Raw genomic sequence first — 25808 nt, 5'->3', positions numbered from 1 at the left:
TATTTTAAGTGTCAGGCACAAAAAGTCTGTTTCCTGCTCAAAAAAACTGCGAGAGGACACAAAAATGTACAGCTGTTGTGTAAGGTGCAGTTTAAATTAGTTCAGTTAGAGGGTGTCAGAGCTTCGATTTTTGAGATGGAAAATGGGAATCACCTCTAAATAGTGTACAGTATATTGCTACTGGTTGCCATAAGATTTCTTCAGCTTTACAGCCAGCCAAATTCTCCAAGCACCTTATCAGCTATGATTATATCTATAGTGACACATTTTCCACAAAGTTTTCCGAAGTGTAGAAATACAATTTGTGTCTTTGTTTCACTTTTTCTAAGACCTGAGATCTAAATCTCAGCGGGCCCTCAGTAGTTTCAGTATTATGGTATTTATTTACTTTTCAGTGGATAGAACATTTGGATTCCTTCAGACCACACCCTAAATGGGCCTACTGGACACAGGCCCAGGAGGCCCCCTGGCCTTCACTTGCAGGATGTAACTGAAATTAACACATACTGAGAAGGAAGAGACTCAAAATGACCACAAGAAGATTCTAAGCAACTGTATTAAAGAGACAAAATAACTACAAAAGGGGCAAAACAACCACAAAGAAACATAAAATAACCAGAGACGCCAAATGATCGCAAAGAGACACCGAATGATCTCAAAGAGACACAAAACAATTATAGAGAGACACAAAATGATAAAAAAGTACACAAAACAACTACAAAGAAAAACAAGGCAACTAGAAAGAGACACATAACAACTTCAAAGGGACACAAAATGACTTAAGAGACACAAAATGACTACAACACAGAAAATAACTACAAAGAGACACAGAGAAACAACAAAGAGAAACAAAGTGACTACAGAGACACAAAACAACTTATAAGAGACACACAATGACTACAGAGAAACATGCAAAGACTACAAATAGACACAAAGTAACTACAAAATGACACAAAACAACTACTAAGAGACACAAAATGACTACAGAGAAAGATAATACAACCACAAAGACACAAAGAGACTACAAAGAGACACAACACAACTACAGAGAAACAGAAAGCAACTACAAAAAGACACATAACAACTTCAAAGAGATACAAAATTGCTATCATGAGACAGCTTGACTATAAAGAAACACAGAAACTACTACAAAGAGACGGAGACTGTCTACAAATGCTAACAATTTGGCTACAAAGATACATAAAACTACAAAGAGATACAACACAACTATAAAGCGTTACAAAGCAACTACGAAGAAACACCAAACTACTACAATGAAACACAAAATGTCTACAAAGAGACACATAAAACCATTAAAAAAGGAGTCAAAACCACCACAAAGTCTGTTTCTTGTTCCTGTTGAGAAGAGGTGGTGGGGCCATTATGTCAAACTCCACCCATGACCACACCAACTCTATCTGATTAGAACACAATTCTTGCACCATGAGGATGGATGTGGTTTTTAAGATGGATTATCCATGGGGATGTTAGTGTCAGTTGATTGACTGAGCAGAGTAGTCTCGTAAAACCTCAGTTGAAGGGTCATGAAATGATTATTCTAGCTGTGACAGGAAAAATCACATTCATATTGGAGAACATTAAATCAGGAGGATTGTTGTATGTATCTTAATACCACTGATGATGTGTTCAAAGAGAAAGCAAATGAATGCTGTTCATGCATTACAAATCAGAGAACTAAAGTTGCTACTATCTCTATTATCTCACTATCTCCAGCACCTCCAGAGAACCCCAGGAAGGAGATCCTGTTCATTCTAATCCCTGCGATTGCCATCCCATTGGTCATCGCCTGCCTCTTCTTTCTGGTTTGCATGTGTCGCAACAAGCAAAAGGCATCAAATGACACACCACTTCGCTGCCAGCTTAACAGCTCACCTAACCAGGACACAGAGCTGTCTCTGCTCAGCCAGCAAAAACACCAGGTAATACACACACCCACAGACACACACACACACACACACTGTGCAGAGGAGTACTTTATTTACATTCTTTGTGATATATGGCTATGTTCAGACTGCACAGCATTAGAAAACAGTTTCCTCATTCATTTTAGCACAAAATATATTTTTAGCACAATTTCGAGGAATTTGCACTATGATAGAGTGAACTACTACAGGCTGTTAAGCTAGATTTAAAGGAATAGTTCAGATTTTTTGAAGTTAGCTTGTGTGGGGTACTTCTCCATAGACAGTATATTACATATAGTATATGTCTGTCACAAAACAAAAACATCCCACCTAAAAAAAATGGCATATCAATCTATGTATGTGCTATATTGACAGTATTTAACAGATTTACCTTTCTATCAGACAGACCATTCTGATGGGGAAGCAGTTAATCCCTTCAGTTTCCCATTAATGCTCTCATCAAAGCCACCATTCTCCATTAACAAAAACAGTAATGTTAGGTTGCTGAACACAGGAGCTGCTAGTCTACTGCTGCCTCGATCAATTAGTTAGTTTGTGTTATTGTGCGACAATGATGAATCCAAATTTACTGGGCCAGTCAAGGCATTTTTTGGGTCATTGGGATCTGAAATATTTAACTCATAGAGTGATCCAATCTTTTGTTTTATGTCAGCTATGACACATGTTTCTACTTTGATGCATTGCAACATGGTGCACAGCCTTGGTTAACTCCCCTCCAACTCAGCTGTCTCTGCCCTAAACAAAAAAATAAACAAAAACACAATATGAGGCTGTATATTTATTTATTTACCTAAGTTATGAGCACTGATTTCATTTCAGTTCAGTCTGAGAGTCTCACATTTTGCCTTCAACTCAGGGACGGTTTTTGCTATGGGCAATGTGGGCGACCGCTCAGGGCGCAATCTATTTGGGGGCGCACGAGCACCCGCAAAATAAATAAATAAATAAATAAAAATCGCAAGTTTTCTACCGCTCATTTCCACGTCACGTTAGAGGAGTAGGTGCGGGGCGCCCTTACTATCATGTCAACTTTCTGCTGAGAGTCATGTCTACAGGTTGTGTGCGTCAGAAGAAAAGGCAGCAGGGAGACAGGAGGGCGATAACTCTCAGAGGAAAAGCAAGGAGGGGGGTGAGGGATAGACTGACCTGTTATGATCCCAGCTGCTTCCAAATAAATTGTATTTCATTCATAAAATTAACATAGATACTTTTACATTTATTGCGCTATGTGAAAATGTAAAAACTGCCACAACTGTCGGGTTTTTACTGGAACTCACTTTAATGTCTGACCGCATTAAATCCGTCAAGCGTCTGCATAACTCTCAATACGCAATACAGAGCTTCCGCTCAGAACTACTTCCTGTTGCAGTCCTTTCAACATAAGAGCATGTTGGAATATGCTGAACATCACCACATGGGCGTTTGACGGAGGGAAAAGGTGATGATGTTAAATTGAGTCAAGGGTGTATCATGGACAAAAGACCAAAGAAACCATCAGATGTCCAGTTCAGAAAGAAAGGGAAAGAAGAAGAGGAGAAACGCTCAAAAGATAAAAGGTATGCAGGTCGAGTGACGTTAATTGTACGTAATGAAACAGTAGCTTATACACTATTTATTATCCTCTTGCTAATATGCTGCTACTTAGCCACAGAATACGACTGTATTTGGTTTTTAGCTTTGCTGAACTAGCAACTATTAAAATTTGAGGCATTATGCTTAGATAATACGATTTTAATGGGTGTTTTTTTGTTGGGGGGGGGGGTTCGCCCAGGGCGCAAAACTACCCAGGACCGCCTCTGCTTCAACTATACCACACTGTGTTTCTCTGCCCTGCTTGGAGGAGAGACAGACAGTTGAGCAGAGCTTACTACAACCATGCTCAGTACAATTACAGTCATGTGAGCAAAAAGCCAACATGGCTTATGTATTACTGAAGTGTAACCCACCCACAAGATGTATGGAGGACAGAAAAAACACTCAAGGGAAGAAAGTTGATTCAGGAAACTCAGACACAGGCTGCTCTGAAGCAACAAACACTGTAAAATACTCTCTTAAAGGTACAGAGACATTCACTGGAGACAGCAACGAGGCTGCAAGACTGAAGGGAGGGATTTTAATTTTGTACTTGATTTTGTAAAATAAATAAATAAATAAAGTAATTTGTTAATGCATTGCAGAGCTTTTCATATATTCATATTGTCAAGCATAGGCCATTTATTGGATTGATGAAATAACTTTGAAGAAGCCTACTTAAAGTGTGCACTGTGCAGCTGTATTATTTACAAAAAAAGAAGTATTGGATCGGGACTCAGTATTGGCAGATACTCAAAGTTAGATGACTCAAATTAGAATTGGGGGGTAAAATGTGATCGGGACTGATGGAGGCAGCAGTAGACCAGCAGCTCCCGCGTTCACCAATATAAAATCACTGTTCTTCTCAATTGAGTCTGGCTTTGAAGAGAGAAATGTAACAGCTTTATGTCTCTGGCAGAAGTCACTGTCTAACGGGTAAAGGTAAAGCAGTGAAAATACACTATATGTAGTGAACACATAAAATGATAAAGATTTTTTTTAGGTAGGACTTTTTTTTTTAAACCCCCACACAGCAATGCATTGCTTAGCTTCTATGTTGGACTTGAGCATGTTTCTCCAAACTAGGGGTGCACTATTCATGGTCAAATACACCATAAAACCCCACTTAAAAAAAAAAGATCTATATCTTTGAACTCAGGGTCAGAGGACTTTAAGCTTGTGTCTTAATGCAGGTGTCAGTTTAGATCCCTGTAATCTCAATATATTCTGTGCTGTTAGTGGTGCACACAGTATTACCAAACTGATGTTTACATTATTACAAAGCACACAGTGAATCCTTGACCTTTATTTGTCAATGAAATACATGCAAGTACATATTCAGGGTGTATTACTTTGTAACATGAATGAGGTAATTCTATGCTTTACTTGGTGATTGTTTAGAGTATAAAATGATATGTTGCTGTGATAATGTTCCAGAATTATAAAACTCCTTTTTCATATTATTATAAACCACTGTGCCTTGGTTTAGTGACTGATAAACCTTAAAACTCATGGATCTATGACTCAAAGTCAAATCCTTAGATCTTATTTCATCATTTTATCAGTACCTGAGGCAACACAGCCACACCAGCTGCTGATGTATTTTAGATGTAGTGCTATTTTGGTCTGAACAGCAATGAAAAGAAAACTGAAATCCTTACTCCTGCATTATGACCTGTTGTATTCCACTGCTTAAGTATTACATTAGGTTTAATTGTTGACTATATACTTTGATGACATGTCATTGTATTTATTGCTTTGTGGCTGCAGGCCAAGCTGCGGGAGATTAACATGTCAGCAGTGCGGTTTATGGAGGAGCTTGGCGAGGATCGGTTCGGCAAGGTTTACAAGGGCCACATGTATGGCACTGCACCTGGTGAGCAGACGCAGGTGGTGGCCATCAAGACATTAAAGGACAAGGTGGATGCCAATCTCTGTGAGGAATTTCGCCACGAAGCCATGCTCCGCTTTCATATCCAACACCAGAATGTTGTTTGCTTGCTGGGTGTCGTGACCAAAGAGCAACCTATGAGCATGATATTCACCTACTCTGGCCTCGGTGACCTCCATGAGTATCTGGTAATGCGCTCCCCCAACTCTGATGTTGGCAGCTCAGATGATGACAAGACAGTCAAATCCACACTGGAGCAGGCTGATTTCCTTCATGTTATCACCCAGATTGCTGCTGGAATGGAGTACCTTTCCAGCCAGCAGGTAGTCCATAAAGACCTTGCTGCCAGAAACATTCTCGTCTTTGACAAACTCAGCATCAAGATCCTGGATCTAGGCCTGTTCAGAGATGTCTACTCCGCAGATTACTACAATTTAATGGGCACAAGCCCCTTCCCAATTCGTTGGATGTCCCCAGAAGCTATCATGTATGGCAAGTTCTCCACCGACTCTGACATCTGGTCTTATGGTGTCTTGCTGTGGGAGACTTTCAGTTACGGTCTGCAGCCATACTGTGGCTACTCAAACCAGGATGTGATCGAGATGGTGCGCAGCCACCAGCTTCTGCCGTGTCCAGATGACTGCCCGGCCTGGATTTACACCCTCATGCTTGAGTGTTGGAGTGAATTCCAAGCAAGAAGGCCTCGCTTCAAGGACATCCACACTCGTCTGCGCTCCTGGGAAAGCCTGTCCAACTACAACAGCTCTGCTCAGACTTCTGGCACCAGCAATACTACTCAGACCAGCTCCCTCAGCACCAGCCCTGTCAGCAACATCAGTATGAGCACTGCGAATGCCTCTCGCTACACCAGCCCTAAAAAGAGCTCACCATTCCATCAGCCCCAGTTCATGCCGATGAAGGGTCAAATGCATCGGCCAATGGTGCCCCCACAGCTCTACATCCCTGTCAATGGATATCATCCCATGCCATACCCATATCTGCAGAACTTTTACCCCATGCAGATACCCATGCCCATCCCCCACCAGCAGATGCACCACCCACCACAGATGGTTCCCAAAGCTGGTTCTCACCATAGTGGCAGTGGATCCACATCAACAGGCTACGTCACCACTGCCCCCTCCAACACTTCTGTCACAGAGCGAGCAGCTTTGCTAAATGAGGACTCCAAGACCAATGACGAGGACTTGGCTGACAGAGAGTCCAATGAAGAGCTGGACCAAAACAAGGACTTGTTAGTGCCTGAAACCGAATTGCTAGGTGACAATGACCCTCCACAAACTGATGTCAGAGACAGAAGTGAGGTGCTCTATGAAGAAGAGTAAAGCTTAAGTATTCTGTGAGCTGCGCTTTCCACAAATTCAATAAGCAGCATAAAGTGAAGTGAGCAGTTTTGTCTAACAGTGACTGAATGTTTTTTACGAGTGTCTTAGATAGTACTGACACGTTTGAATGTCAAGTGTGTCTCATGTTTGCACCTCTCAAACTCCTGTGTCAACAATGAAGCAAAGTTTATCACGCAGTCCTCTACAGACCTTATTTTTAATAATGTTGCCGTTCAGAGGAATTTATTTTCTTGCTGTTGCTGTGCAACACAACACATTTTCTCTTGTGCAAGTATTTTAGAGGTTGCCTTACCTTGATGGAAGCTTTGCCTTTTCTGATGCACATGATGCCGCTTCTTGCCAGTAAGGCCATTCACTGGGAGGACATAAGGACGGAATTCATGCCCCCAATGGCCACCCTTCCACCTTGGATACCACACCTCTATACAGGCACCCTCACCTACCAACAGTAATTGCTAGTGCAGCAAAAAAGTCTTCCCACACACTTACAATGCCTGTTGTGTTTCGTGTTTGAAGACTCAACCAAGCCAGGTGTACTGCTGCAGGAACTCAGACCTGAACCCATGTTTCTGTAGTGGTGGCGTTTTCCTTGTGCGCAACTTATGCACCCCTTTTGACAATTTTATGTTGTTTTTGAGGTTATTATTTTATGTTTGTGAAAGCCACAATCAGAGAACAATAGAATGTATGATAAATAGAAATGCTGTAAGAGTTTTGAAAGAAACAGTCTATGGGTAACTTTGTTAATAATTATACTCACTGAGATGTATTTTGGAATGTATCTCTATCAAACAAAACACAACAAAAAAACTTTTTTTTCAGGCCTTTGATAAAGTTCTCACATGGCCTATTTCCCAAGAGGTTGATATTTTAAAGAGTAACTAAATCCTCCACTTTTGGCTTGAGTGCTTCCTCCCTAGAATATGAAAAAAGCAGGGCTGAGAGGAGGGCTAAGACATGCTCAGTCACCCAATCGTGCCACTTCTCAATCCATAGCATCCCCCTGACACCCCAACACAGAAAGTCATTGGTTGGTGAGAGGGTGACAGAGGGCTCAGTTGGTGATGAAAGCAGGCTCCTGCTACCAGGATCAGCCAATAGCAAACCTCAGTTGCAATAGCAGGTTTCAACCTTTAGAGGGCACTCACTAATCATATTTTTAACACAATATGTAGAATTTTAATACTTTGCACTCACATCAAGAGCTGGTCTTGAATCAATCTACAACACTACTAAATACCCATATATATTGCTTTTCAAATGAGAAAAAAATGGTTTGTGGTTTTAGTTACTCTTAAACGTGGACTTTGAAAACCAAATTGTACAGATCTATAATTTATGTACTTTGGTTTGAGCGTTTTATTTGTTTATAGTTTTTCTTTATTGGTGAAGATTCCTAAGCCTGGCGTAAGTACAATGTCTTTTCCACCACATTTGTTTTATTCAAGTAATGTTTTGCTTACCAGATAATATGTACATCCAGCTATGGAGTATCCAATAAAGTCATATGAATGAAATGTTGTATTTTCCCTCTGTAACAATGTACAATAAGTGATTATACTTTGTCATAATTTGTCATTAAACATGCAGAGAGTCTATTATGTGGTGCACTGTGCAGGCACAAGCAGCTTTTACACAGAGATGGCGCTATAGAGCCACAACAAAATCCCCCCTTTATACTGCCCCTGCACTTTTACACAGAACCAAATGATTGTGCGATCGTTCTGCTCCAGTGTGTAATTATACTCTGTATCACAGCATCCAGCATGATCAAAAGAGCCATGACGGACATGACGTCCAACACACAAATGTCTGCCTCTAGCATGACATAAAACATAAGCTCCAGCAGCACTCTATAAACAATAACTAAGGCATGAACTTGTCAATAACAATCTTTTATCTTCTCTGTTATATGGCAGCTGATCTCGTCCTCTTCTCAAAGGGTAAGGAGCTCCTGAATCATTTTGGTTTCCTAGTTTGCGGACATTTACAGCCGCTGTTCTTCCTCCTCGAATTAGCCAATATTCTAACAGCTTCTTTTGAAACCTCCCGTAATGGGTCGCACACATAAACACATTGTCAAAACAATTTGACGCCCATGGTTACGTCTTTCTTGCTTTATGTTTTACACAGACCTAAATGCATCTAAATTAGGCTGCAGGAAACATTAGGCCAAATATATACTTTGTAGTGAAGAAAAAAAAAGTATTGTATTGCTTATACTAAATGGATTATGTTTCCCTTTAACAAAACATCAAAACAACAGATATGCGATATGATTCGATGCAATACGATACCACACCATACCATACCATACCATAACATACCATACGATATGATACGATACGATATACTTTATGGTCCCTGTAGGGAACTTTGTCTTGGATTCAGATGCTGCACCCATAGATGCCTCCACAGTTACCATAAAACAAACTACATATGAACAAAACAGCACTGACTACACTAAATCACACCAGTAAATTAAAACACTGTCCAAATTGCACAAAATATGGCACATAATACACATTGCACACACCCAATGGCAAAGCATCATGGAAATTTTGCACAACCCCTGCAGCCTTAAGAAACATTGTTTTAAAGTTTGATAGAAGAAAGAACAAGTTAGTTTTTAAAATGGTTAAGTTTGCAGTGGAGAACTTTGTGTGCAGGATATGTGATGGACTTAAGATTTGGTGATGCAGAAAATATCCATTTGACAACAATAGAGTGTGACAAAATAAACTTAGTTCAAGGTCCATTTATGTTTAAACCAAACCACATAATCTTGATCCACTCTTGGATTAGTCCTCAAGAAGTTGGCAGGGCGCACTCACAATAGGCAATTCATACCGTCCCCAAGCATGTTTGACCCCCAAAGCCCAGTTTGTTTGACTAGTGTGATTGCTCCGTGTTGTGCTCAACACGGTACACTTCCCTCTCAACAAACATTTTAAACAATGGCGGCACAACCTCTCAAAATAAGCCACAGAGTCAGTAAAGTTGCAGTCATGTTTTCTTTGTTGTTCTCCATTGTGCTGACTGTTATGACTCTTACTACATGATAACATGAAGTCAAGTGTCTGTCGTAACCGTCCTTATACCTGGTTGAATCTGGAGCAATGTGAGTGCAGGCCGGCAGGGGACTGGGGAGGGGGGCCAAACGTACTTGGGCACAGTACGGGGCAACTGGACCTAGTGTGAGTGCGCCTCTAAATTCTGGCCATGTGATGCTGAGAATCTCCATTTGACCTGTTCAAAGAGGGTGTTACACCAACAAATTTCCAGGGACATTTTTCTCATTTACCTTTCCAGCCATGTCTTTAAAAGAAATCAAAGCAAATTGCCTAGATTTCAAAGGGTTAATAGCTTGTGAAAGTTGTCTGAATGCAGCACAAGAAAACTAATGTCAATCCAGGTTTCAAAACAGGAGAATGAATATCCCCTGCTGGACATATGGTGGATGTCAAGTTTGTTTTAAAATGTAGCAGACAAAACATAGAAGTGTCTTCGACGTGACAAATTGTATGTAATTACATGAAACATAACATGAGGTCATCACAGTATTTTAAACTGCAGAAACACTCTCTGGCTCAGGTCTCCCAGGAATAGTCTTTTTTATTCCAACCACTGCAGGAGCAAAGTATACACTCCTTTCCTGACTCAGCACCAAATACACACATCGCAGACCACAGAGACTCACAACCCACTAAAGTAGATCCAACACAAGTGTCCTTCACAGTAATGTCAAGTACACTAAGGCTGGAGAGGTACTCCAGACCCTCGCCCACCTGAACTCAGAGAAATCAACCCAACCTTCTAAACATTGAGAGCAGTACTCAGTCTCTAACTACTGACTCCTCCAACACACCCACAGTTTCCCACACACATTATCACACACACTGTAAAAAAAATGTCCCTAATTTTAACAGTGAAGTGTAAAACCACAACATCATAAAACTGACACATCGCAGACCACAGAGACTCACAACCCACTAAAGTAGATCCAACACAAGTGTCCTTCACAGTAATGTCAAGTACACTAAGGCTGGAGAGGTACTCCAGACCCTCGCCCACCTGAACTCAGAGAAATCAACCCAACCTTCTAAACATTGAGAGCAGTACTCAGTCTCTAACTACTGACTCCTCCAACACACCCACAGTTTCCCACACACATTATCACACACACTGTAAAAAAAATGTCCCTAATTTTAACAGTGAAGTGTAAAACCACAACATCATAAAACTGATATTTTGTAAAGCAGTGAACCAAATACAACTGTTAATTTTAAAGTAAGAATATGATGAAATAATATTTCAGATTTTTTTAATTGAAAGAAACCATATAGAACATTTTTCAAATGCCTACAATTGGATTGTTCAATGGATTCTAAAACATTTGAGTGTTACATTTGGACGTTCCTTAAATCTTGAACTTGCCTATTGATGTTTACTCTAAAAAATAAAAGAGATGTTTTTGGCACTAATATTAGGACATTGATTAAAAGAGTTATTTTACCTGCCCATGACTGCTATATTTGAAATTGAAAAGGAAAAAAAAAGATTTTCTAAAGTGTAGATTTTCAAATATTAATTTAATTTGAGGGTTTTTACATGACTGGTGATGCAGACATGGTGTTTCTGTCTTACAAATGGACAGTGTAAATTTTACAGTTTAAAAAATATAATTACAACCATTTTACAGTTGAATTACAACAGTTTAAAACTGTAAAATTTAGGAGATTTTCTGTGAAATTGTTCACATCTTCACTGTTAAAAAATGACAGATTTGGGACAAGAATGGCACTGTCTGTGCCACAGCAGCCACATGTTCGAGTCCAGCTCGCAGCCCTTTGCTGCATGTCATCCCCTCTTTCTCCCCCTTTCACACTGCTGATCTGTCCTATCTAATAAATGCAAAAATGCCACAAAAAATGACAGATTTATTTCTTTATTTTTTTACAATGCAGTCTATGACTTAACAGTGTTATAGTATACTGCAATCAGGGTTTTACAATTTCAAACTCACTATACATATTTTTGAATTTTTTTTATAACAAAGTAACGTGAATAACTTGCACACGTGTTCTTTTTGTGTTTTATATTGTTACTTTGAAGTTGTATATTTTGATTTTGCATTTTAGTTTGTATGGTGTCTGTAACTCTTTGCCAAGACACCTTTGAAAAAGGGATTTTTGTTCTCAGTAGATTTTACTGGTTAAATAAAGGTAAAATAAAATAAATCTTCTTTGGGACAGGATTGATGGTACTTTTGAGGCAGGTGGGTATGACTGCCTGGCTGAGCGAGATGTTAAAAATGTCTGCAAAGACATCTTTCAGTTTCTCTGCACAGTCCTTTAAAACACGCCCAGGGATGTTATCTGGCCCAGCAGCTTTGCATAGGTTGACACTAGAGAAGGCCTTTTTCACTCCCTGTGGACAGCTGGAGTACCTGGTCACTGGATGATGGTGGGCGCATGTGCCTGAGTGGTGTTGTTAGCCTCAAAATGTGCATAAAAGTACCTAAACAATACCATATATATTTTTAAAGGGGCAAAAAACATTGAAATGATCTGAAAAATAAGTATATAATCTAAAGTATTTTATGTAACTTTTTTCTCTTTTTTTGTAACATAATTTTAAATGTATAATAATGTTAACTTTAACTTTATATTTTTATTATTGTGAAAAGTGTCTGAAGGTTGCACAAGAAAACTGTTGTCAGTCTGGGTTTCATATGCTTAAAAGTGTTTTTTCCAAACGCTTTTTCCAAACATATCTTAAAAAATATCACGTCCTTTGAGATATGTTTGGAAAAGGTACAGAGGAAAATGATGGTTAAGGTGGTTCAGTCCACTGTTAAATTTCCTGTAAGGGCTTCTGTAATATAAGAGTGTCGTGTGGAACAATAATACTTGAGTTTTGCTTCACAACACATATGAACACTTCTGAACACATATTTGAGCAGAGACTCCTCAGCAGCAGCCATCTTAACTGTGAGCCTCCAGGTTACCAGCAGCTGTCAGGTTTACACCAGCGATCCAACAGTGACCTCAAGAGGAGAACTACAGTAAGAACAAATGAAGTGATGTAACACTTCAGAGCTGCATGGTGACGGGTTCCCCTGCATGGTCCCCCAGCCACATGGATTACTCCATCTAGGCTGCACACATGCACAAAAAATATATTTCAAAAGTTTAGATTATTGCAGTGATTTTTTGTCAGACAGTTAATACATTTTCAAAAACCTTTTTAAAAATGATAAATTCTTGGTATAACCCTCAGATATGGCTAAATAATTATTTTTCTTTTTCTATAATAATAATAATAATAATAATAATAATAATAATAATAATAATAATTAATAATCGGGGGCCCTTCTGTGCGGAGTTTGCATGTTCTCCCCGTGTCTGCATGGGTTCTCTCCGGGGTCTCCGGCTTCCTCCCACAGTCCAAAGACATGCAGGTCAGGTTGATTGGTGACTCTAAATTGCCCTTGGTGTGACTGTGAGTGTGTATGGTTGTCTGTCTATTTGTGTCAGCCCTGCGATAGTTTGGAGACCTGTCCAGGGTGTACCTCGCCTTCCCCCCGATGACAGCTGGGAGTCCAGTCCCCCCGCGACCCTTAGGAGGACAAGCGGTTACGGAAAATGAATGAATGAATTAATGAAATAATAATAATAATAATAATAATAATAATAATAATAATAATGCACTTTTACTTATAATTATCATTATTAGTAGCCTACTAGTAATAGTAGTAGGAGAAGTAGACACGGAGTGAGTTGCCCAACCCTCTGAAACCTGAGCAAACAGAAGTAGAGGGTAATGAGCAACTTAATAAGAAATGGTTTAAAATGAGCAAGGAATTGGCGAAAAGTTACAATAAAAATAACTTAAAAATAAGTCTAAAAAGAAAAACAATAAATATATTTTATATTTTATATTTCATTAATATATAGATAGATAAACAGACAGATAAATAGACAGATAGGTTGTTGCAGCACAAAAAACTGATATTGATCCAGGTGTTAAAGGGTTAAAAACACTAGCTAGAACAGTAATTAGGAATTAATCAAATGTAATAAGACATTACATTACTTTGATGCAGTAAGTTAAATAGTTACTTTTATTTTTTTTCTTTTAACTCTGACCAATTCACTGTATAGATGTTAAGAACATTAACATTGTGAAGCGCCTTGCAGCCTTGTTTATAAGGTTCTTACTTGTGTATTAGCAGTTGCAGGCTATAAACATGAAATATGTCTGTGAGATTATGTATAATCAGGAAAATCCGCTCACTGCGTGATGAACTGACGCACGTAAAAGCCCCACACGCTTTGCGAATGACGACATGCAATTTTTTCTGAGATTTGAGCTCTGCGCCTAAGCCAAGAGTCATTGGCTGAAGTTGGAAAATGCCGCTCTCTGATTGGCTGCAGCGGCTGTCATTCAATCTCACGCTGCCAATACATTTAACCGGTGACCTACTAACACAGATCCATGAGTCAGGAGCCACCTTGAGAGGAAAAAGCCAAAGGGAGGAGAGCAGAACCATGGACTTCGCAACTTGTAAGATTTCATCGACAGTTATTTCCTCATGATCTGATGGGAAAGCTCAACTTCTTCTCTGCGCTTGACACGCGGTGGCAGAGCAGACCAAAGCCTCCAACCAGGTGCTATAAAGGTACAGTTTTGAAATTGGGGTTAAGCCAGCGTTATTTGTGACTTGTAGTGTTTGTGCGGGCTGGTGGAGTGTGTTTACGCGTGCGGAAGAACGTCCCAGAATCACAGCAGCGGGCAGCTAGCTTGTAATGTGTGTCATGAGGCTAACCTCTGTGTTTTCTTACGTTAAACACACTTTAAACATAGAACAGCTACGTTAGCATTCACATTAAATGTGAAACTCAAGTTGTTGCTGGTGTGTTTTATGTTATTAGTTAGACTATACTGTAGTAGTTCGGTTGTGCAGAGCGGATAAAAGCAGGACAATGGCCGGTATATGAGACCTGTATTGTACCGTGTTCAGGCACGTACTGTAGGCCTGACGTTAGCGGGACTTTGCGACACGGTGTTGTGACCCAGAATTAGCTGGCAGTAACGTTCCCAGAGCCCTGTGGCTGCTGTGTGACTGTTAGGAGTTAGCAAGTTATTAGTCCTAGCAGCGGGTTAGTTAGTTTGTGCTCACGTTTGAAGCGCTGACTCTTTTGGGCGTAGATAGAGCCCACGCTTCAGCCGCCAGTGTCATGAGTAAGCACGGCAGTGATGTCAACAGTGAATGGCCACATTGTTTCAGTACAGCCTGTTACACACCGCCTATAATAGCGTGTTCGACACATATTTATTATTCTTTAGACATATTTAAACTTTTACACACATCCAGAGCAGAGCAAGCACGAGCTTTTATTGTTATTGCCACAAAGACAAACATTGCATAATGTCTGCAGCCAGAGAAATTACTGGCAGCGGGGGAGGTGGGTGTGGGGGGGGTCCGAACACAATGAAGGAATCTGGGACAATAGGACGTGTTGACGGTCCGCAGCGGTCCGGGCCGATCCCTCCGCGCAGATAACCCGGCGGGCCGTCGCGGCTGCACCGACAGTGAACCCCCCCCCCCCACTCCGCCCCCCCGTGGCTTAATATCACCCCCCCTTTTTATCACGTGTGATCCAAATTTAGTCTTGATGTCATATGTTGCCTCGTTAGAAAAGACAAGGGAGTGATCATCCCCGCATAACCCCAGCAGCTGGGTAGAAGGCAAAAATCTCAACATCTGTAAAATCTCTCCCAGTGATCTCAGACAAAGAAGCAACCCAAAGAGTGGCTCAGGCTCCTACGGGTGGTTTGTTTTAACTTGTTATTGAAAACAGTACACTCAGTGGTTAGTACAATCCAGACAGACAAAAATAAAATAAAATAGATATAAGTATGATCACATACAGGGTTTTACCTAATTAGTTTTATAATATAGCTGTAAGATTTGCATAAATGAATATTTTTGTTAATTGTATGTCACATATTTGTAAGTTTGATTGTGTTTCAAGACATGTATCTTTTTTTTTAAAGTGGTATATAAGGGGCTATTCCTTAAAAAGATTTAATTAATGTAAAATATGGCCAAAAAATGAGCAAATTAATCATATACTGTTCATTCTTGGAGAAATTTATATTTTTGAATATAATTAATAAATCAGGTTCTTTGAGTGAAATGTCAATGCCAAAATATCTTAAAAATTCCAACTGAAAATCAATTCAGAAGATCATCACGTTCATATTCAAAAAATAAAAGTCTCATGTTTTTACCACATTATTGCAGAGGCTGCATTTGTCATAGGGATGTGTCACTTATGGGTGTTTTTTTCAAATGGTGAAATTGGACATGAACTATTTCACAGGATTACAATTTGCTTTGCAGACTATTGGCACTCTGCTTCTTTGGGATTATAATAAATCTCATCAAGTTGATTCCATACTAAAGGTATATTAGTCTACATGTTATTTATTATTAACCCTTCAAAATCAGGGCGTATTGGCTTGATTTCTTTTTAAGAACATGGAAAGAAGGCACTGAGCAACTTAACAAGAAATCACCCAGAAATAAGCAAGAAATTTGTTAAAAGTATAATAAAATTACATGAAATTAGTTATACAAAAAACAGCAAACAAAACAAACAAGAAAATAAAAATAATTTTAAAAAATGGGAAAGAAATGACCTAATGAAACAATATGCTTAGAATATAATAATAGTTTTGCAAAACAATTTTAAATCAAATTTTCCCTTAATTTAAAACTTTTTTTTTCTAAATCTACTAATTTCCTGCAATTTGCTGCACATTTCTTGCTCATTGTTTGTTTTACGATGTAATTGAAAAAAATCAAACCGATTAGCTCTGGGTTCAAAGGTTTAAATACTTGAGAAAGGTATCTGAAAGTGATGTGTCGATACATGTTTTCTCCTTTAATCATGTACTTCCTAAATGTAGACCCACTGCAAGGACAAAATGAGGTCGCAAAGTCAGAGGAGACATTTATTATGGAAATGTTACCACACCCATAATCTTTATTTCTATTTCTGTAAACCAAAATCTTTGTTCAGCTGACATAATGAACATTAATTCTGTGGAAGTGTGTGAGGATGAGTGTGTGTTATGTAGGCCTCAGGTTACAGGCTGTGTGTGTCTGTGTTTGAGCTTCTCCCGGGCCACGTGTTATGACTACAGCTGTGTGTAGTCCTTTGTTCCTTCTCCTCTGAATGTATGGAAGCTGGGAAGCCCAAAAAAGGCTCAGTTGCCTTTTTGAGTAGCATTCCACTCGGGAGCATTATTTTAAACCTAGGAGCAGAGATTTCTTTAAAACTTAAAACAAATGTCATTTCTATGGAGATAGTGGACTAAAATAATTTATTATTACCTAATTATTAATAGTTAAAATAAGTTCTTAACTGTTACTTTCAGAAAGCCAAAAAGACAGCTGTTTTGTATTTGGAAGTGCTGTCTCACTTTGTGTGACATATCTAGTGCACATCTATCAATGGCATGTATATAGTGCTGCAACTATTATTTTCTTTTTTGATTAATCAGTATCATTTTCTCAATTAATTAATTAACTGATCGTCTGTAAAACGTGAGTATAGTGAAAAATGCCCGTCACAATTTCTCAGAGCCAAAAGTGTCTTGACAAAGTTTTTAAAAAAAATATTTTTCTGTAATGTAAGATAAGGAAAAGCACTGACTGAAACAAATTTCAAAATCGTTTTTAAATGTATTTTTTGGCGATAGGCTTGCACTCAGGGGAGCTACAGTGTGCGGACCTGTTTCGTGTTGTGTGTTGATTGGCAAATCCATTAATAACAAATCAATTCACCATAATACAGTATATTACATAATTACAGTGCATTCAAAAAGTATATACCCTTCATGTTTTTCACATTATGTTGCAGAATTATGCTGTAAGTGTTTAAATTCATTTTTCCCATGTCAGTCTGATGAATGGTTGATTCAAGTCCACTTGTGGTAAATTCACTTTACCATGTGAACTGTTGTCATGTTGACATGACTGGGAGAAGCACACACCTGTCAGGTAAATCTTTATGAGCAGCTGAATCTGCATATATATGCAGAATCTGTAAGCATTGTAACAAGGCGATAGATTGATGACAAGTCTCACAGCTGTCAGTGCATCACCTGTGCATAACTACATTTCTTGAGTATTTACATTTTCTGCTATTTTATACTTCTACTCCATGATATGTCATAGGCAAATATTGTACATTTTATTCCACTACATTTACCTGACAGCTTTTGTTACTTGTTACTTTGCAGATGCAGGTTAACGATACAAAATCGAATCAATAAATTAATGCTGATATCATAAGGCTTTATTGACTTAATAAGGAAAGCTATCCAGTATGTAAAATAACACACAGAAAAGCTCTCGTTCCACAGAAAACACAGCAGACAGTAGGCGGGTTTTCATTAACCCTCACTTTGCACAAATTGAAATTGCGAATACAAAATGCACCTAATGGAAACATGTCAATTTTGAAAAAACTCCTGTTTATCACAAAAAGTTTTTATGCTTGCATGAGGATGTATTTCAGGCGAATCAAAAAAGCCTTATTTTGCAAAATTGCTATGGAAACCCTTTTTTCGCTTTTATAGCTCATGATGTGCATCACCGGGTTGTAGTAATGCCAGTTTATGGATGCCAACTGCCACTAAACCCAAAGGAGAGGAAAAAGTACAAAAAGTCGCATGACATTCTGCAAAACATGACTCGATATGTGCGGACGGAGGAAAGACCGAGATCTTCTTAACCCTTATAGAAGACAAAGAAATTGTGGCGACATTTGATTGGCTTTATTGAGTGGCTGCAATAGAAATAAACCTGCCAATGTTTTGGACGTCCATCACCATGCCTCTTGGAATGTTATCACAAGAGGAAAGTCGCGTAACATCGCAAGAGAAATCGCATAGTATCACTCAATGGAAACGCAGTCATCTCATTTTGTTGAATCGAAAAACCACACAAATGGAAAACTGCCTACTGAGAGACGCATGAAAACCTGCTTGGTCTTTACAAAAACAGCCGTTAAAGGATTTAGACTGTGTATCTAAGTGTCATGGCTCGAGGAAAGCAGGCACCTCGTCTTTTCAGTACCATCCAAAGGTGAAACATGGTGGTGGCAGCATCATGCTGTGTCAGTGTTAAGTCAAGTGAATTTTATTTATAAAGCCCATTATCACAAATCACAGTATGCCTCAGAGGGCTTTACAGCATACGTCATCCTTCTGTCCTTAGACCCTCACATCGACTAAGGAAATACTCCCCAAACACTAACCACTATAACAGGGAAAATGTCATCACAATGACATAAATATGTATGTCGATGTGATGTTTAGGTTTTTATCTTTGATAAATGTACACAAAATTCTAAAGCCCCATTTTTACTTTGTCACTTGGGGGAATTGAGTATTGTTAGATAAGGAAAAACACAAATTTAAATGTTTTTAGCCTGAAGCTGCAACTTAACAAAATGTGAACCAAGTAAAGGGCCCTGAATACTTCTGAATACACTGTATCAGTTTCATGACTTTTTGTATAGGCTTTCAAAGAGGACAAGACATAATCAAACCACATATTGATAAATATATTGACCTGAAAATGAAAGTGTAAATTCAATCTATATATGACACCAGTAATATGACTCACTTTTTAACATTTGCCAGCAAGGTGTTTTAATAATGGAATTGGTCATTGTAGGATATGAGACTGGACAAAATTTGTTTATTATGTCTGCACCAGGCATGCTACACCTTGTGTGCTAACTTTGTTTTGCAACATTTCAGATTCTGTAATTGAAATGAAAATTTTGGAAATGTTGATGTTTCTTTATTCATTTCTCTTTTGGAGAAATGAATAAATAAATTAATAATTAATTAGTAAATTATTAATAATAAATAAAACAATTAACAATAGATAATTAATAATTTAAGACATATGTAGCTTAATGCAAAAATATGATTTTAAAATATCGTTATCTTCAACTTAAGCCTTTGTTTCAACTTGACACTGACATGAACCTCTCTTGTTGTCTTTTACTCCACAGATTTACTCAACTCCAGTGGATCAGTCCAATGTGGCAGTTACTATATCTGCATTTAAGCATTATGGTGTACAGTTAAAGACCAGTGAACATATTGACAGTAGCCAACAGTGGTAATATGCAATCAATCAAGCAAGAGGTGGACTCCGGTGAGCCCTACAATGGAGAGGATGCTTTGGTCCTGGCTGTGGCTTTACAAGGGGCTAACAGAGACATGATAGGCCACAAAATCTCTGCGATTCCATTCAAAGCAAAAACCACCTGTCGCAGAAAAAGAGAGTTTATCCCAGAGGAGAAGAAAGACACCCTTTACTGGGAGAGGCGGCGCAAAAACAATGAGGCGGCCAAACGCTCCAGGGAGAAACGGCGCATCAACGACATGGTGCTTGAGAACAAGCTGATGGCACTCGGAGAGGAAAATGCCTCCCTCAAGGCTGAATTGCTGTCCCTAAAGCTGAAGTTTGGCCTGGTCAGCTTGGCAGCATATGCCCAAGAAGTCCAGAAGTTATCCAACTCCAACACGATGAACCTCTACCAGGAGCTTGCGCCACCTAATGCTGGCCATAGTTCTTCCAGCAGGGCTTTGGAGCCTCTTCACCTGCGCAGGAGCTGTGTATCAGTCATCAAGCATTCACCTCACACCCCAGAGACATGCACTACAACTCAGGGTAACCTCAATGTCTGCAGGACTGCAGAGGTCAAGCAAGAACCATCAGAGAATGGCAGTTATGCACAAGAGAGAAGTAGTCCCTACGAACTCTATAGAAACTACATGGCCAGCCCTTTGACAGGAGTCTGCTCCCAACCGGCTTCATTCCTGCAACTCACCAGGTCGTCTAGTAACTCCCCCAGGAGCTCAGAAGATGGTGCTATAAGCAAATCATCAGACGGTGAGGACGAGCAGCAAGTCCCCAAAGGGTTGATGCCATCTGTACCTGACCCAAGAAGTGTCATTGTCTCCACACACAAAGTGCCAGATGCCAGTTCTTCAGCTTTGCCCCATAAACTGCGGATCAAAGCCAGAACCATCCAAATTAAAGTGGAGGCTGTGGACCCCGAGTACGAGTCCTCTGGAAAGTCCTCCTCTCCTGCCAGGATTTCAGATGGAGGATGCTACCAGACGTCTCAGGACTCTTCAGAGTACACCCAGTCCTCCCCGTGCCCTCTGTCATTACAAGTCACCAACATGCAGGACTGGAGCCACCAGTCTGAGCAGTGGCATAGAAGCAGCACAGAGACACTGCAGAATAGCAGGCTACCCACAAGCCCAGTCTCAAACCAAACCTTTGTGGATACACAAGAACGTTCCTATGCATACTCAGATGCTGAGGACTTGTATCTTAAGCAAGGCCCTGGGGACCTGCCTGCACAGGTCTCTCTGAACAGACTGATCTCAGCACAGCCAGGCTCTGTGATAGAGTCAACCCAAAGCACCCCTCATCACCATGAGTCATTTTCAAAAGGAGGTTCCTCTGCGTGACCTTTTTGTATTTTTTGCATTTCCACTGTATTTGCTGTTGCACTGTGTGGTAGGGGTTAAACAATGTCTCAATTACAGTAAATTTTCAAATACACAGTGTCCAATAATAGCTTTTAGAGCAACGACAAAAGCTGCTAGCCAATAGAGTGCCCCAGTAATGAGTCCTTAAACCTGGATATGAATTAGCATTTCAGCACCTCTGGTTCCCTAGTCTCAAAGTCAATCAGTACGTTTCCATGCAAAGTTAAATGGAGCTAGGGTTATAGCTCGGTTAGGCCATTTAATTTGACTACTGTCCTTGTCCCAGTATACAAGCACCAAGGGAATATTGGTTTATTGATGGAAGTATGTCCGACTCCGCTGCGGCAGGTGGAGATATGCCCCCTTAAAGCTTGTTGCTATTGGACCTTCTTCTGGTTGACCTATTATGTCACATACCAAACAAGTTAGCACGTGGCAAACGAGTTGCATGTCATAACAGTGACAACATGGATAACTTTTCAGCGCTGTACATTTTGTACATACTGTACAATTTACTTGGTGCCTTCGTCTTTTTTCGTTTTCTTCTCTCTTTTTCTTTATTTGTTTTGTAGTAGCACTAACACAATAATTCGACTTTTTCTAACATCATGTTAACATACTGAATGTCTGTGGTTAACACATGCCTAAGGGGGCATATTCACACCTAATATTTTGGGAACTCGGTTCAATTGGGGGGGATGCAATTGCAACATTGTTGCAATTCAAGGTGATTTGGTTCGCATTCACACTGCACTTTGTCAAGTGAACCAGGTGACTGTTGATTGGACAGTTTTTGCATTTGTCATCAGGCATCATCAGGACCCATGTGGGGAAATCAAATTATATGACTGACAGAAGTTCATGCAGCACTTTAATGCTTATAGAGAGTTTATATTTATGTTCTTTGGCGTCACAAAGAGCTCATAAAGAAATTATGAAACTGATTGCTAGCATTATTACGCAGCTATTTTTAGACTGCACATCGATCACGTTATCTGTAGGTGCACGATCATAATTGCTTCGTTGTTCTGCGCACACATTATTGAAGACAAATCACTAAACTATAAACTCTGCAAAAATGTTAACAGGCATTTTTCAGCAGCTGCTAAAGTCTACAGAGACAACTTTTGAAAAAACTTCGCTCAGCAGAGGCATCTGACTGTTTTAATAACTGATAATAATGTAAAAGTGCACACTGGCACTGCTCTGTAAGATCGCAGAAAGATTTCATGATCAGCAGATGGATTTATTATTGGTTCAATGGTAGAAATCCTGATAAAATCACATTTCTCCTATTATAACGTCCTGTGGATGGTTCGTTTTCATTCACATCACAAACAAATCGCACCAGGGTTCACCTGGAAGTGGGCCGAGGCCCCCATTTTCAGGCGGACCAAAGTTTACTTGTTTGGTCCGCACCAGAGTTTGATTGAGCTTTCACACCACCCCAAACAAACCGGATTATCCGAGGAAACAAACTCTAGTCCGTTTACAGTGGACTCAACAGCTCAGGTGTGAATGCACACTAAGAGACGTTCAAGTTTTGTTCTACAATATAAAATGTGTCGGTAAATACCCCACTATAAAATTCGAAGCTTTTTGTGTCTTAAAAAAGGCAGATGCGAACAAGTGGCTAATTGAGAATATAGAACGTCATCACTCTGAACTGCACCAAACATGACTTTACAGTCTTGTTGTGGTGGCGATGTTAATTCATGTGGTGTATTATGCTTATAGCCTTATGTAAGCTTCTTACTGCTGAGTGTAACATATAGGTCTCAGTAATCCTGAAAGTGGTGTTTTTTTGTGAAGATGATTTGGCTGAACAAAACGTAAGTATTATAAACTTTTGTTTACCACAGAGTTTATTTCCAACAGTAATCCAAAATCCCATGGAAAAATCTCTTAGGCTTTTTGACGAGGGAACCAGGTTTCTTTTTATAACTATTAAATTTCGTTTGCTACTACTTTGGCAAAATGAAACTTGAAACTTGCTACAGTTTCTTTTTACATTAAAAACCTCCCAGAAACAGTTGGGCTTACACCCTTTAAGGACAAACCTAACACTCTCAAATTTTTTCCTTTATGACTTATAATCTCAAAGAAGCTGTAAGTCTTTAAATGTGTAAAATTGATTGGTGATTGAAAATCATCTTTCTATTAGAGAAAAAAAAAATAGTGAGAGAAGCAAAGTGATAAGACATAATTCTCTTACTGATCAAGTGCCAAAATGTATGTTATACTTAATTCATTCAGCGCAGTGTAATTTTCCTTATGCATTAACAGCAAAATAAAACTGTAGCAGATCAGATAATGAGACATTTCAATAAAATATGATCAGATATAGTAATAAAGGGGGCTGCAGGGGAAATAGACTAAAAGAAAGATTAGCGGGCACTATTTGGAAATTTACAGTCAATTGTTAATGGATGATGTCATGTGTGACAGACATCATTAATGTGTAAAATATTGTTCTGTGTGAAGCTTTTATTTTTCTTTTACCAAATGATTCATGACTGCTGTCACAGGGCTCTGCCCATCACCATGCGCGTGCACGTACACACACACACACACACACACACACACACACACACACACACACACACACACACACACACACACACACACACACACACACACACACACACAGAGTCACTGAACACTGTTCTGCTTTGGTGTTGTGGAGCAGGAAAACGTCTCAGTTATTCTATCAGCTGTGGCTGGGGGCAGTTGGGCAGATGTTGCCAAAGGTTTGCAGTCTGGCCATTATTTGCTTTAAAGCTGTAGTCTGTTGTTAACTGATGTAGTTAATGGTTACTGTAGCCATGTGTGTGTTGGTGTGGCGACAGGTTTACACGGTCCATTGCTCTTCCTCAGAGGAGGGCTCTGTTGTGCTTTATTTATAGGTTTGCCTTAATAAAAGTATCTACTGTAAAGAAAGTTGTCAGTTGGTACAATGATGATTCATTCATTGCTACATTATGAATTACGAATGAATGAATGAATCTTTATTTTGAAAATGTAAAAACAAAAAAAATAAAAGCGAACAAGCCTAACGGCTAAGTGCAATGAACAAAAACAAAACGTACACATAGTACAAATACTCAAGACACTTAAACTTAAATATCACACGTTTGAAAATGAGTAGAAAGGAATACACACTTATTTATTCCTGCCTCTAGATATTATAATTCAACTGAACTGCTGGTGCAATCTAGAGATTATTTTGTCTGTGCACAGCAAGTCTGTGAAGCTGAATATGCAAAAATAAGGAGTTTGTCTACAGACAGACATAATTGCACATGCATATTAAATGAGTATATAGTGAGTTGAGTTTGAATTGAGCTTTTCTTTAAGGATACCCCATTTCCCTATAATTCATATTATGGATATCAGGAACCCTCAAGAGTTAAGACCTGTAAAATAAAGCATTTCTGCTCCCTCCTCTCCTGGTTGATGTAAACTGTGCTGACCATCATCACTTCAGTAACAGCACTGTATTCCTGGACTTGTTGAACGCCATGTCACTGCATTCCAGTACCACCCTGCACCAGCACTGTCTCTGCCATAGTTATAAATGCATTAAGTTACAGATTTTGGCTTAACAAGTTTAACTTCTAAATCAGCTCTGCTTCACTGTTTACCAAACCGCCATGGCTTCTCTTCTGTTTTTAGTGGACTTTTGTTGATTCTTTCAAGCTTCCAGGCCACTGGTTAAACTGGGAATGTGCCTGACACTGACTGGAGAATTGTGATTACTATCAGATGGAGCTGACAGAGTGTAACTAGATTTTAAAAAAGGCCCTCTGATACATCTGACACATTCTATCCTCAAATGTTAGCAATTTATCGAAAATGATCATTTGTATTAATCAAACATTCTCCAGAGATCCAGCATTATAAAAAAGTATCATTTACTGGTATGGAACCCAGAACTGTCAGGGTATAATCAAATGGCTTATTTATTAATTTCTTATAGCCATCTGGGGTGATGACATCATACCTCCTGACCTTCTCTGGAGCCTGTTTAAAACTGCTGACTTCAGCCAACCCTCACTGATACTCAAGTGCATTCCCGAGTTCAGAAAAATGGTGTGTGCATTTGTTGTCATGGTGTGGATGATGATGATGATGATGATGATGATAACTCTTATTTGCCCAGCAGCCTGAAGTCCAGCAGCTACCTGTATCTCAACACTTTCTCAAGTTTTATTGTAATGGTGAGTTTTTGTTTATAATAAATGTCTTGTCACTGAATCAAGGATGCGTTTTTTTTCTGTGTATTTTCTTTTTTCGATTAAGTAAGTACACAACATTTCTTCAGAAGGATAAAGTACAAAATATCTACAGAAAACTGTTACGGTTCCAAGAACCGTGAGCGAAAAAGGAGCCAGGAGAAACATAGATAGGTCTTAAGAAACAATTAAAGAG

General features: G+C 39.3%; 2 protein-coding genes across 3 annotated transcripts in view; both read left to right on the top strand.

Annotated features, from left to right (window-relative positions):
* The window catches only part of ror2 (receptor tyrosine kinase-like orphan receptor 2), a 75055-nt gene extending 66765 nt beyond the window's left edge, over positions 1-8290 (top strand). For both annotated transcript variants that reach the window (XM_042509787.1, XM_042509786.1), the window contains 2 exons: positions 1735-1940; positions 5289-8290. In XM_042509787.1, coding sequence (XP_042365721.1) covers positions 1735-1940; positions 5289-6752 — 1670 coding nt within the window. In that variant the 3' untranslated portion in view covers positions 6753-8290. The remainder of the gene's footprint in view (positions 1-1734; positions 1941-5288) is intronic.
* A 6000-nt stretch (positions 8291-14290) lies between these two features.
* Positions 14291-21719, top strand: nfil3 (nuclear factor, interleukin 3 regulated). Its single transcript, XM_042509077.1, has 2 exons — positions 14291-14457; positions 19880-21719. Exon 2 carries the CDS (start codon positions 19995-19997, stop codon positions 21354-21356), a length of 1362 nt encoding a protein of 453 aa, XP_042365011.1. The 5' UTR covers positions 14291-14457; positions 19880-19994; the 3' UTR covers positions 21357-21719.
* Positions 21720-25808: the final 4089 nt, after the last annotated feature.

This window comes from Plectropomus leopardus, chromosome 20, assembly GCF_008729295.1.
Source record: "Plectropomus leopardus isolate mb chromosome 20, YSFRI_Pleo_2.0, whole genome shotgun sequence".
NCBI classification, from domain to species: Eukaryota; Metazoa; Chordata; class Actinopteri; order Perciformes; family Serranidae; genus Plectropomus; species Plectropomus leopardus.
Note: the sequence above shows the minus strand (reverse complement) of the source record. Positions and strands in the feature narration are given on the sequence as shown.